The sequence below is a fragment of the Salarias fasciatus genome, chromosome 18 (assembly GCF_902148845.1).
Source record: "Salarias fasciatus chromosome 18, fSalaFa1.1, whole genome shotgun sequence".
In the NCBI taxonomy this organism is placed as follows: Eukaryota; Metazoa; Chordata; class Actinopteri; order Blenniiformes; family Blenniidae; genus Salarias; species Salarias fasciatus.
This window is the reverse complement of record NC_043762.1, coordinates 12,081,287-12,095,007: the sequence shown is the minus strand read 5'-3', so window position 1 is coordinate 12,095,007 and position 13,721 is coordinate 12,081,287. Positions and strand designations below refer to the sequence as shown.

Below are 13,721 nucleotides of genomic sequence, written 5' to 3'. Positions count from 1 at the left end.
ACAGTAGCACGTTTATTGCATTAATCTTGCTGAAATCACACTTGTTTTAAATTAAATCTCAGTAATGCGTTCTTTCAGAAAGGAGAAGATAAATAAAAGGAATAAAAGTTTGTGTTAATGAAGCTGCATCATTCGCACGCAAGATGGATTTTAAGTCTTTGCTTTTTTTTTTTTTGCATTTTGCATTGCATTTTCCCCCCGTTACCATAGAGACGGAGCAAAATCAAGGTGTTATTAGTGAGTCTGAGCATCGTTGTCCTGTAAACGGACCTCCAATTCGCATTCCAAGTTTTCTATTGTCCATTTTCACTTGAACACATTGCCGTATGAAACTTTTTGGAGCGCCTGTGAGCTCAGGTATGAATCCCTTGCTGCTCATCCAAACAAACGCATCCTTCTTTAACATGTTCTACAAGTTCAAAGGCAAATAAAGAAAGATAAAAGTCTCCTTTTTTCAGTAGCTGGTCTCTGCTTTTCTTTACTTTTTGTGTTTGGTTACAGCTTAAGGACACATCAGCAGGTCTTTGTTTTTCTCCTCCGTGGCCCGGCCCTGTATTCAAACTGCAGCAGGCAGTGTGGGAGACGCCCGTCCCCTCCCTCGCTCCCTCCCTCCAGCGTTCACGCCCTTGTGCTGACTTTCAGCGGATTACTGTGAGAATGTGGCAATAACGTCGCTGACGGGAGGCTGGAATGTGTCTCTGCACATTACTGCTGCATGATTCAGCGTGAAGCCAGTGCAAGTCACACACACTTAAATCATCTCTTTTATTGATGAAATATTGTCATTGGAAATACTTTTTTTATTTTAAAAAAAAAGGCACCGTTCAAACCTTTTTTCAAAAAACTTCCTTAAAAAAAAAAAATTCTTGAAAACTATGAAATTTAACAGACAGTTACACTCAGCCACAAGCAATCTCTCCAATGATTACAATGAACCAACCAGCCCAGTTGTTATGAATCTATAGAAAACGCCCTCCCTTCATGTATCAACACGCACAAAAAAAACCAAAAAAAAAAACCTGTGAAACCAAAACTCTGAAGGCACAAAACACGTTGTAACAACCAATAATGTAAGAATGGACAATAATCTCATGATTTGGACATTTTTCATCATAATAAACCCAATAGTTTTTCCCATCATGCCAAAAATCCTCTCAAAATGTATTAACTGTGACCAATAATATGATACATAAATTAAACTGCAATTCCTGCAGGTGTTGTGCAGTTTGCTTTTAACAATTGTCAGATTAATTTATTGAGGATAAACACCATAACACTGGCTGGAAAAAATCTTTTACTATTTTACCACACTATTATCTTTATTACACTCAGAATGGCCAAAGTTATCTCATGAATGGTTGTTACACACATTAATACACAGTTATACTCTACAAAAATTATTTACATCTGCAAAGGTTTTTTTTTCAGTGCAAAAGACTTTAAACCAGGAAGCCGCAAAGAAATTAAACAGCTAAAAGCAATGTGCGCACACACAAACACACACACACACACACAAACGCACACACTTCTCATACACCTGTACATGTACACACACACACACACACACACACACACACACTGGCACCACTTGCTTGTTCTCTTTCTCATTCACGCTCAGGGCGTGCCGGAGCTCGTCTGGGTCTCAGCGTGCCGCTCGGCCCGAAGCCGAACACTGTTGCTTCGGGGGTTTGAGAGCGTTCATGATTTCCTGCAGACGTCCGCCAGAGTGTTGAACTTCGGTCCCAGCGCGTTCAGGAACTCCAGGTTATCGTCGCCGCCGAAGTCGCTGCAGCAGCCGACGGAGCCGGCGGTCGAGCCCACGCCCTCGAACCCGTACGCTTTCGAGTAGTCTTCCGCGAAGCGCCCATCCTGTTCAGTTCCCAGATATCCCAGTTTCTGTGAAGGTAGCATTGGAAGGAATCGGGATTAGTTTCAACAGCCGGGGAGTGAAAATCCCAGATTAAGTTTTCCTTTTTCCCACAAAACGTACAGTCTACAAAATACAATAAATAGAATTACTAAACTGTAATCAATTACAAGTAATTACTGTAATTCACAGATTATCTGTTAAAATGTCTCAGGACATACTATCTGGAACTACTAGATGTCACTGTATGACAATGTAATGTTGCTAATGAACCACAGAAAACCTCCATTATCAGATTTTTTTCTGACAGTGCAAGAAAAAGGTTACGAATGGATTTGTCACACAGACAAATTTCTCCTCTGTTCATTCAGCTGTGAAATAATCCACATATCTGCAACCTTCAAACGAGCTGTTTTTATGGACTTCCCTCCAAACAAATTTATCTGGAGCCACGAAAAAGTTTCAACCATTTCAATCGTTATAGCTGCTTTAGCAGGTTTATTCATTTTAATTCTTCCAGCAGTTTCAGTAAAATTTAAACCAATTGAGGTCTTTCAGCAGTTTTGGCTGCTCAAACAATTTTATCGCATTAAGTTCTTGAAGTAATTGCTATATTCGTATTTTATCAGTTACTGTAGTAATTTTAGTTGTTGTATTTCTTTTAGTAATTTTAGTAAATTAACTGCTTTAGCCATTTTAAGTCTGTCCACAGCTTGGACTGAATTAATATTAATATCCCATTTATATATGTATTAATATCAGAAATAATATTCACCAACACCACTTTCATAAAAAAGAAAGAAAACCTAATTCTAGTGTTTGTTATCAATTAATATACTGAAATACAAAAAGTAATTCAGTCCCGTTGACCAAATATCAGCGAATAAAACATGTTGCAGAGCTGCTGTCTCTTCACAGTGGATGGAAGAGGAGCGCTTCTTTAATCCTGAACCGACTCAGTCCTGATGGCAGAAACATAAAAAGTTTCCCCACCGCGAGTAACATTTGCATTGGCCTGCATGTACAGTGAATCTGATTCACATCTTTAAAGAACCGACATCAGCTCCTCTCTGTCGCAGCCGTTCGCTTGCATTTGTCAGTCGTTACTCCCACCCCTGGTTATTACGCCGCGTGGACCTGAGCCCGGGAGATGGGAGGGGAGATAGCGACCGTTCCGGATATGACAGACAGTTCGGATATTACACAGCGAACAAACAACTCGCCGACAAGTTAGAGAAATAATATTTCTCACCAAGAAGTTGAGAAATATTAAAGTTTACAGAGGATACTATCAGGGCTTAGAGAACAAGATTACATTCCACATGAGACTTAGCCGAGCTCTGACAGATAACAAAGACGTTATTAAGCCTCAGGGAATCAAACGTGGACACTTTCATTCTCTCTCTGCACATTTTCTTTTCACCACATTTGAAGCATTTTCAATCCTCGGCGTTACCTGGCGCAGATAGAGGCCGTTGGTTCGCCAGGTGTGCATGAAAGCCGAGTCCTGCGCCATGTTCCGGTAGTCGAAGTTCATGCCGGTGCCGAGGGTCTGCGCTCCAAACTGCTGGCCGTCGTACTGGCTGGAGTGGAACTCCTGCATGTTGGTGGTGGAGTAGCCGGTCTTGTAAAAGCCATTCTCGTGCACGCTCTGCCCCCCGATGGTGCTGGCGCTCTTGTCGCCCATCCAGCCCATGTTTGGAAGCGCCGACTTCACCCCACCCTTCACCGTCTCGGTGCCGATCATGGGGACGTTGATGAGACTCGAGTCCTGGACGGCAAAGCAAACAAACAACATGAAGATCCGGTTTCTACACATTAAATATAAGCCGTGGTCAGCGCGCACGTACCACTTCGTCTCCCGGGGCCTCGGTGTTGGACTTGAGCAGGATTCCTCCGCTGTCAGCGGCATCATCCAGTTGGATCTTCTCCCTCTTCGTGGCGCAGAATAGTGCAAGAAGCACACCTGAAATGAGAAAGCAAGCATGTTTTACAGAGCTGGCAACACGTTTCGCATCCACATGAGGCAGAGAACACAATAACGAGGCCACGTGGGGAAAGACCTGCACAATATCCACATACATGTCAGTTTTCAGGATGTAATGTGTGAGCTGCAGAGAGTCTCCAAACACAATTACAAGCAGTGGAAAAGGTGCAAATATTAAATATTGCGTCATTCATTTCTTGCATTGATGCTCAAAATGCCTTGATGTTTTGGGTTGATTTGTGTTTCTAATTTGCCCTCTAACTCCGAGTTTGCTTGTCCTCTCTGTGCAATTTTTCTCCAGGTATTTTGGTTTCTTCCAAAAGACCACAACTGTTCCAGGTACCTCTGTGACCGAAGGGCCAGATTTACTTTCTGTTTGTGTACGTTTCGCAGGTCATAACACCATTAAAGACACAAACAGGAGTCTTCAAATGGGAGGTTCGTGTGCTTCAGAATCTCTTAATAAGGAAAAAATTTTCCGGGCCTTTCCAGAAGTATTGTTTTTGTCCCTTTCACACGAACAGGAAATTGGAGCGTTTCACCTTGGGAGCTCTTTTCAAAATGAGCATTTTCAGGACACTCAAAATGCAACTAAAGTTAACATTTTCACCTGAAATCTTTGTGCAAATGGGGCCTCAAACTGAACTGCATTTGTTCACTGGTGTCTGATGAGAAATGGTTGGTCATAAAGTTTAAGTTTGAAAAAAGTCTTATGGAAAATCTACAGGTAAAAGTCGTGGGGGGCCAGCTGAGGAAAGGTCTCAAAATAACAGCAGATAAAAGTCGGGATGATAGGAGCAGACAAGAGCTTTGACATGTAGGAAATCCTCTTGTGTGCTGCAGTTGGATCATTGGAATTTCTTTTCTCTTTATGTACAACTGATCGCCAGTGTCTCCTGAACTGTCCTGCAGGCTGGACAAGAGGAGAGGTACTCACCGAGCAGCAGGAGTAAGAGGAGAGGCAGCAGCATGGCCAGCACGCCCATCCCCCCGAACATGGCGGAGCGGTTCTTGTCCAGGCAGACGCCGCCTCTGCACTCGCAGATCCTCACCATCGCCGTCTGCACTTCACCGTGCCCCTGCAGGTCCTTGACCAGCACGGGGACCTCGTGCATGCCGGTGGGAAGCTCTTTCACGTGCTGCAATGTGGCTGCCGTGTCTGGAGAAACAGTCAGGCATCGTTACGAAGAGGAACGGGGAGGCTGTGTCCACCCTTAAAACTCTGAATCTCTACGTAACACCTCTAACAAATTCCCGAGCTAAACCTAAATGCGAACTTGAGTGCTGGGGGCTTTCCCAGCATGCCTGACGACAAGGCCAAGAAAAGAGTTAAAACTACAGGGGAAAATAACTCTTCCACTGTTCCATCGGCTGAATGCAATTGAAGTGGTATGACAGGAAATTACATTATTCAAAATAATGAAGTATAACCCACTTAAATCAGTCTAAGCTAGGGGTGTCAAATATATGACCCATGGGACAAGACCGGCCCACCAAACGTTCCTGCTTTTCCATGTTAGCTGCCAATAAAGATCAACTTATGCCATTATTAATGTAATAAAGCCAATTAAGTAGTAAGTTCAGCAATTTTTCATATAAAAAGTCAGAATTTTAGTCATTTTTAATGTAATAAAACTAATACAGTAACCATTTGAGATAAGTTTTCATGTCAGAAAGCCAATTAAGTCATAATTTGGGTAATTTTCAATGAAATAAAACTAATAAATTAAAAAATTGAGACTTTTTTTAGAGAAAGAAATTTTCTTTAAAAAAAAAGGAATTATATGGACTATTTTTAATGGAATAAAGCCAATTAATGGAACTTGGGCTATAAATAATTTAAGTTTCAGTGTAAGAAAGCCAATTAAGTAATAAATTGCCAATAATGTACAGAAATAGTGAAAAATGTAATAATTGAGAATGTTTCACAGTTTGTATCCTCAATGAATGAAGGTGAAATCTCTGCTCTACTCTGAATTTTGGTCAGCAAACCACACATGAATCTCCTAAAAATGCAGTTCTACTGCTGTATTATAAGATTATTGGCAGCAGTTAGTAAATTTAATTTTCAATGCTACTTTAATATTTTAGTCGCTAGTAAAACTGATTACATAAATCTGCAAAATATCACAATATTTACTGAAACATTGTGATATTACACTTTTAAACTGTTCCACCAGCAGTAGCACTAAAATGTACAGATCCCAGCTTTGAGGAACTGATCTCAGACTTGCTTTGCACATGTTCAGGATGAGTAATCTGTCACTTTCTTGTGTTTAGATTTGACCAGAAGTGAACATTACTCATGCATTACTCTACATGAAGCCGTCTGGACGCCTCCGGCGTTTGAGTAACAAATCACTTGCTGACGCTATTAAAAAAAAAAAAAAAAAAAAAAAAAAAAAAACTCTTCAGTGAAGCTTGAACATGTGCAAAAGGCCAACCTACCATTAAACCTTGTGACGGTCCATTTGCCATCGCTGTCACTGGGTATGCTGAAGGTGAAGGGGGCGGAATATGGAGACAGGTCCTTGTCCTCGGCCACCAGCAGAACGGAGCCCATCTCTCCTTCCTTCTCACAAAGAATCAGCTCGCCGGGCGGGAACGTCGGCATGTTGTCGTTCATGTCCTCCACCACGATGATGACGGTTCCCGATCCCGTCTTGGAGCCTGAAACACACGGGTTTACAGGCGGGTGGGTGGGGGGTGAAAGTGAGGAGGAAGGCCGAGGATTTTAATTCCATTTGTTTAATTTTAGAGTTCTCTGGAATTGGAACCTTAACTGTGACAAGTGACAAGCCAGACTTTGAAGTTCAGCCGAGATTATGAGTCACTGTAAAACGACGAGTTGGGTCAGATCGCTTCAGCAGGTGCTTTCAGGTGAAAGCGGGTTGGCTAGATGTTCAGACAGATACAATAAAAGGTGGAGTACATAAAAAAAAAAACAACACGGGCTGGAGCGTCGCATCAAAGGGCGTGATGAAGACAAATGTGTCTGTGGTGAGTCGACTCACTGACTAAACACTTTCCCAGACCACTGTTTTTTCCGCATCACTGTTGGCGTTCATAAAGGTACTCAGCGTCTCGGTGTGGTTTGGCAAGCGGCCATCCACTGAGAGGAACTTGTTTTCTGAGTGAAGTGTTTGACTTCCAAAGAAAGCTTTAAAATGAGGAAACGTGTTTGGTAGTTGTAACAGTGTGTGCTGTGCATTTGTTTATTTAAATGTTTGATGGTGTCACATTTATGACAAACATTGATTTGTGAGTAGGGCGGCATAAGAAAGTAGGCCAATCGGAAAGAAACACTGACATACTGTTGTCACAGAAGACCTGAGGAGCAAATTTTCAGTTTTTCTCTCAATCTCAATTTTGAAGATGTTTTTCAGAGGAGGAGAGGTGGGATCGAGTGGTAAATATACATGTGTGTCATCGGCATACAAGCAAAAGGCCGATTGTGCACAAAGAATGGAGAATGTGTTCGGTAGATTATTAATTTGTTGCAACAATGCCTCTTGGCAATAAAACTGACATGATTGAAGGAACATGCATGAGTGGGATGAGCATCAGAGCTGAATATACAGGTTGTAAATGACTTAAACCAGGGTTTCTTGGTTTGTAATACCATTCCGAGATATTGTAAAGTCTGCCAACTCTGCCAAGCAGCTTGGTAAAGAATTAATGACTGCTTGACATGAGAAGTAAATATATTTGGCCATCTTCAGAATGCAAGCTCTAGGCAGCATCTTGACTTTGAAAATTAAATATAGCACAGAAATCAAAAACATAACTTTGCTTTCATAGAGCTTTTTGAAATCCAGACTTATACCAAAGGAAAGTGAGTTTTTCCAGTTTTCACTGTGCCACATTTTCCAGGAACAAGAGTTTGTGGATGACCACTGTGAACAGTATGCTAATTATTCTCCACTAGTGTCAACCTGCTCGATCTGCTATTGACTTGAGTTTCTGGTACTTCCAGTTCTGACTTCAATGAAACACTCGTAGGATCAATTTGGTTGTGCCCAAATGACCAATGCGGCCAGGTCAGCTGACTCTGCACTGACGCTGGTTGCAGGATCCATCCCGCTCCGTAAGGACACTTGTTAAATTTGCCAAAAAAAAAAAAAAAACTTTCTTAAACCACCTGAACAACCTAACTTGATTCAACAGCAGAATTTTCTGTTCAGCAGTGGCAGAGAGGATTCAGTAAATATTTGTATCTGTTTCTCAAAAATGTGGCAGCTTTCAAAACATAAACGATTTATTGCCAAAAAAAAAAAAAAAGCATCACAATAAAGTAATAACCTACCCAAACACTTGTTTCTTGACTTTTTGATCTACCTCTAGATGTCATGAGTATTTTTATGTGACTTACTGGAATCAACAGCCTTCACAGTCATGTTGTACATCCCATTCTTGACAAAGTGGGACTCCCTGTCGATTGTGTTAGCAACCCTCAGCGCTCCACTGGTCCTGTCCATATTGATCCAGCCAGCTGGGTCTGAATCCTTATAATACCTGAAAGACAGGAGACTTGACTGTATCACTTCAACATGACTTGAGCAGTCCAAGTCTGCCCTCCAGTGTTAAAGACAGGAAGTAAAAAGAGGAGGTTGCAGTTTTGTGACTGTACTGACATCATAGCACCATATGGACACCAGACAGCGCATCTTCACTGCTTCAGAAGTGTGAAAACAGCAACATTCATCCAGGATGATGATAACGCAATGTAAGGTCTTCAATTTAGGGTTCAAAGTCTTGTCAAAAGGGAGCTCAGTTAAACAGTTTAACAGTTAACTTTAAGTTTAATAGTTAAAAGATAAAAACACAAGATCACGCCTTCATCCGAGCCAGGTTAAAAATATCAAAATAAAAGTGTGATTACAGGATGCCGTCGCTGCTCTTTGTCTCCGGATCCACAGCGGAGTACGTTCCTATCAGCGTGCCGTTGGCGATGTTTTCCTTGACGGTGTAGCGGACGGTGGGAGCGGTGAACTCCGGGCCCTCGTCGACGTCGGTGACGGCCACGTTGATGGGGACGCTCATCCACTGAGCCGTGGTGCCGCTCAGCTTGGCTTGGTTCTCCGCCCTGATCTCCAGGTTCACATTTTTGTTCTTCTCATAATCTAAAGGCTGGATACAGCACAGACACATGAGCAAAGTACGCTTTCAAATAGACTATTTCAAAAGAAATGCTTGTAGACTCACCTTTGTGACGTACAGAAGCCCATCGTTGGTTTTGGGGTCTGTTTCAATCTTGAAATTTCCATTCTCGTTTCCTTTACTGATCACAAATTTGGAAACCCAGTTTGGTGTGTTTATCAAATCTTTGTCTTTAACGGGAATTCGAAGGATCAGTTTGTCTTTATCGTTTTCCTGGATGCTGGCGTCATACTAAAGGAAAGAGAGGAAAGTTACAAAGAACGCTCTACTTGTTTTTGAGGCGTCTCTTCGGTCATTTGCGAGCGCTCACAGATGTTTTGTTGAAGGTGGGAGGGTTGTCGTTGATGTCGCTCAGGCGAATGGTCGCTTGGCCCTGGCTGGACAGACCCGAATCTGCACCGGCCATGTCTTTGATTTGCACGGTCACAACATGCGTGTCTTTGGTCTGGGAGAGAAAAGTCAGGAAAAATGTCAGGAAGAAAAAAAAAATGATCAGAGGCAAAGACAAAGCAAAGAGTAATAACAGGTATGTTTCATCTTCCTGTATGAGTGATTTCTTTTTCATTCAAGACTGGAAAGGGGCTTTGATATCTTCGCTCCTGGATGGACAGTGTTTCCGGGGCTCACCTCTCTGTCCAAAGTGTTGGTTTTGGTGGTGATGACTCCCGTCTCGGGGTGGATACCGAACAGGTCCTGACCGCTCAGGAGGCTGAAGTGGATCTTTGTGTGGAGGCTTCCGGCCAGGTCCCGGTCTGTGGCGTTCACCAGCCCCACCACCTCACCTGTGGTGTGAGACCGGGATCATTTAGAGCGCCCACACTCCGCCAAAATAAAAAAAACCAGCCCCAGTGCTTGGTGTTCTCCTCACCTATGGCGCTGCGCTCGGGCACGGTGAACATAAGGGGGTCTTTGAATGTCGGAGCGTTGTCATTCTGATCGTCGATGTCTATAGTGATGATCACAGGGTCGTCTGTCTCCCGGTTTGTGAATTCTTCAAAAACACTGACTTTTAACTGTACAGAAAAACCAAGTTTGTAAGGTCAATGCACATGAACATATAATAGTGATAGCTTGAGAAAAAAACACTTGTCATAATTTCAATCTGCGTCTAGTCATGATAACATGAGACATTTAAAATATTATTCTTCAGCTTTACTTATTATAGCATCTGATAAGTCAATATTTCTCATTTTACACATTTGTCACTTATTTACACAAATATTTTAATGTTTGTACAATCAATCTGTTCAAAAACAGTTTAACTCAGCATTTTATATATATTTATGTTTTTATCAACTATCTAAAGGGGTTCACAGGCTTAGGTTGGTGTTTTTTTAACCCTATAAATTAAGAGTGAAAAATACCCTACAACAGAGTTATTATCATGATTGAGAATTATCATACAGAACAACACATGTTTGTGGATTTACTTTAAATGACGGGAACTCCTCACGATCGATGGCCTTGTGCACAGTTAGCAGCCCAGTCTTGGAGTTCAGACTGAACAATCCAATCGGATGCTGATCAACTCCGGGTCCACTGATGGTGTAGTACACACTGTAGTTCTGTTGTGTATCGGACACAATCTACAACAGAAAGAAACAACAACAAATTGTCTCATTCGGAGCCCATTTGTGACCACTAACACAAAACCTCTGCGGTCTCTTTCACGCAGGCGATGCTGTGGCTTTGATTTACCGGGAAACAAAATTAACTTTACGACCTTTAGTCACATTTCAATAGGGTCTGAGTCTAGATCTGGTAATTCAGGTATTAGAAAAAAGTGCATCATCGCAATTAACCACTCAGTTTCACATGAAAGTTGCACAACAAATAGGTGTGTCTGAGTGTGTGAAGGGACAGATCAACACGTGAAGTGTGAAAAGTAAACGTGACATTGTTTTAGGACAAGGTAGAAAGAAAGATTACCCTTTCGATGCCTTTAGGCAAAGACCCTGAGTAATTCTCCAGTATGTTGAAGGGCGGAGGACTCCAGCGTCTTTTGGAGCGCTTCAGGAAACCGGGGCCGATAGGCTGTGACATGCAAAAAAAAAAAAAAAAAAAAAAAAAAAAAGCAGGGTTTTTTTTTTTCTCCAAAAGGTGAACAGCCACAATAACAAGAAACCCTGAGACAACCCCTCCAGGCTTAATTGAGAAGAAAAAAAGTTAGTCAGGTTTCTGACACATTCTTCACATTTCAGCCCCACCACCAGCGCAGAGACTCGACACAGAGCCTAAAGGACCACTCGCATGCTTTCAGTTAATGAAGGCACACCCAAAATTGCCCTTCAAGGTCTTTAGAGCTTCGCATATGTCAACACGTTCACAGCTGCAACAATGTGCTGGGTGGAATGGAGGGGATGTGACCTCCTACCCTCATTCTGTCTAATGCTTAACTGCAAAATGTTTCTGTGTGTGTGTTGACAAAACATACCAAAATGAGCTTTTAAAATCTAATTAAAGCAGCCGTAATCATCCTGAAATGCTGACTAGTTCATACGCTTTGAATTCCATGTTTCCCATCGTTTTGGACCAGATCCATTCTCAGTGGATGTTTTTTTTTTTGTTGGCAACCTGCTGCCATTTTGGAACTGAAAACTCTAACAAACCTGAAACATTCATTTGGATTTGACTCTGGCTGCATACCATCTTTCACATTCACTTTTACTGAAGCATAAAGTTGTTGAGTTTTGATGGCGTTACTTCTCCAACCTTGACGACTTTCTCATTTTGCTTTCACTGTTTCAAAACCTGCCAACAATAAAAGTGATCCCACTTTTTTTTAATAGCTTTCAATATTTGAATGTCACAGATTACTCCTGACGTTAAAGAGAATAGGAAGTGTGCGTAATTACGCACATGGCACAGCGACGCATCCACGCTTTTAGAGTGAACATAAGATTAAAACACGATCTATAGGAATTTCACGGAAAATAATCTGATCACGTGCATACATAGCACTTTACACTTCCTGCTGGAATAGCTGCTACTCTCGTGAACTCCCAGGCCTGCGTCATATGCGTACGAGTGAATTTGTGTTTTATATTTTCAGGTCATCAGAGACGGATGTTTTCTTAAGCGAAATAAGTGTCTCCTCGTGAAACTGAGGATATAGTGTTATGTCTGTGTATTATGAAGAGGATTTTTCAGTTTTATGCAGCGCGTAAATGGAGACTACCGTCTACTCGTAGCATTACTGCTCCCTGATCATTAGAGTGCGCCATAAGCTGCTCTAGTTTGATAATAGATTATATATTTAGACGAACAGAAGCAGGTTCGAGCTTAAAATTAATTTTTAGTCTGGAACATACTTGATTTATACGACTTCCTCTCTCAGATTCTGTGCAATTTGATTGAAAGTGTAGTTGAACATATAAGAAATAACCCCATGAAAAGCCCCCCCTTCCCTTCTCCAGCAGGTAGCTGAGAGTTTGCGGTGAGCACACACACACACACACACATCACACACACACTGGCACACAGTCAGTCTTACTCGTTGGCCCCGGATTATCCCGTGGCCCCCTCCGCCCCTTCTCAAGCCATTTGGCGGTCCGATATAGCTCTGGTCCGACGCAGAATATGTCCACCCGCCCGCAGCCGGGCACAGCAGCGAGGTCTGAGGGAGAAACCGGATCTCACGGTGAGTTTCTGACATCGGAGCTTCACTTTAACGCCGATCAGAGAAAAACAGGAACATTGAAAAAAAAAATAAAAAGAAAGTTGGAAGCACTTACCAGCACTACGCAGAGGGTTAAAATTACTTTATTCGCCATTTTTTTTTTCTTTGTGGAGTTACAGTAGTAGGACCTTTTCCTGGTCCGCGGTGGGAGTAGTCCACTCGGCTGTAGGTGGCTGGCCTGACTGACAGATGGTGTTTTATTCGGAGTGTTTTGCCCGCTCGGCAGTTAATGGTGCTCCTGCGCTCCTGACGCGGACGTGAATGCGAGACTGGTGTTGTAACGCAGCCCGACGGTGAGTCAGCTCAGCAGACACACCTTGGACGACACACCCAGAACCCTCCTGCCAGAAGCACCTTCGGGTTGTGTCGCTATTGTTCACTGACAAGGGGAGAGAGCGCGAGCTCTGCAACTCCCTTCCAGTTTTGTTTGGGACGGTTTCTCTCCGCCAGCAGGGGGAAACGTTGCATTATTCATCTGCTTTGGAAAGGTGACCCACAAAAGGTGCAGGGCGACACAAGAGGTACATTGTGATCTCCTATGAGAGTGTGTGTACTTGGAGAGAGACAGGCAAATTGACTCTAAAGTTACAGTGCGTGAAACAGAGATGCATGGAATATGGTCACAGCTGGACTTTAAACAGAGATAAAATGAGCAGCAAGCAACACAGATACCAAACAACCACATAAACAATATAAAATGACCATAATGAAGTAGGGAACAGCTGGTGTAATGGTTAATGGAGTATTTCAGTCTGAGTTCAAGCTGAGAAGCTTTGGGTTTGCATGTTGTTCTTCTGCATGTCCAAACATGTCCAGATTGAATTCTGTCTTCTGCAAACTCCTGCTGCATTGACAATAAAGCTGACTCGGCTTGATGTGAAAACTTGTTTTGGTTTGACTGGTGGTTGTAAATGCCCTGGGAGTGTGTGTGTGAGTGGCAGTCCTGTGACGGACTGCTGACCCGTCCCTGTGTAACCCGCTGTGGTCAGCTGGGATGGGCTCCAGCTCCCCCAACAACCCTGCTCTGC

At 42.6% G+C, this 13,721-nt stretch overlaps 1 protein-coding gene across 1 annotated transcript; it reads right to left on the bottom strand.

Moving 5' to 3' along the window:
- Positions 1–746: 746 nt before the first annotated feature.
- On the bottom strand, positions 747–13,053 carry dsc2l (desmocollin 2 like). The gene is made up of 15 exons (XM_030115290.1): positions 12,749–13,053; positions 12,508–12,630; positions 10,944–11,048; positions 10,445–10,600; positions 9,883–10,027; positions 9,642–9,796; positions 9,325–9,459; positions 9,060–9,245; positions 8,737–8,984; positions 8,227–8,369; positions 6,303–6,524; positions 4,792–5,013; positions 3,718–3,833; positions 3,324–3,638; positions 747–1,896 (listed from the first exon to the last, which is right to left on the bottom strand). The coding sequence occupies exons 1-15, from the start codon at positions 12,785–12,787 to the stop codon at positions 1,699–1,701; spliced, it is 2,508 nt and encodes an 835-aa protein (XP_029971150.1). The 5' UTR covers positions 12,788–13,053; the 3' UTR covers positions 747–1,698.
- Positions 13,054–13,721: the final 668 nt, after the last annotated feature.

Excerpts from the sequence above, each read along its gene's own strand:
- dsc2l (XM_030115290.1), bottom strand. The coding sequence starts at position 12,787 with ATGGCGAATAAAGTAATTTTAACCCTCTGCGTAGTGCTG. Across the intron at positions 11,049-12,507 it reads GGATAATCCGGGGCCAACGA|CCTATCGGCCCCGGTTTCCT; the intron begins GTAAGACTGACT and ends TGCATGTCACAG. Across the intron at positions 1,897-3,323 it reads ACGGCCTCTATCTGCGCCAG|AAACTGGGATATCTGGGAAC; the intron begins GTAACGCCGAGG and ends CTACCTTCACAG.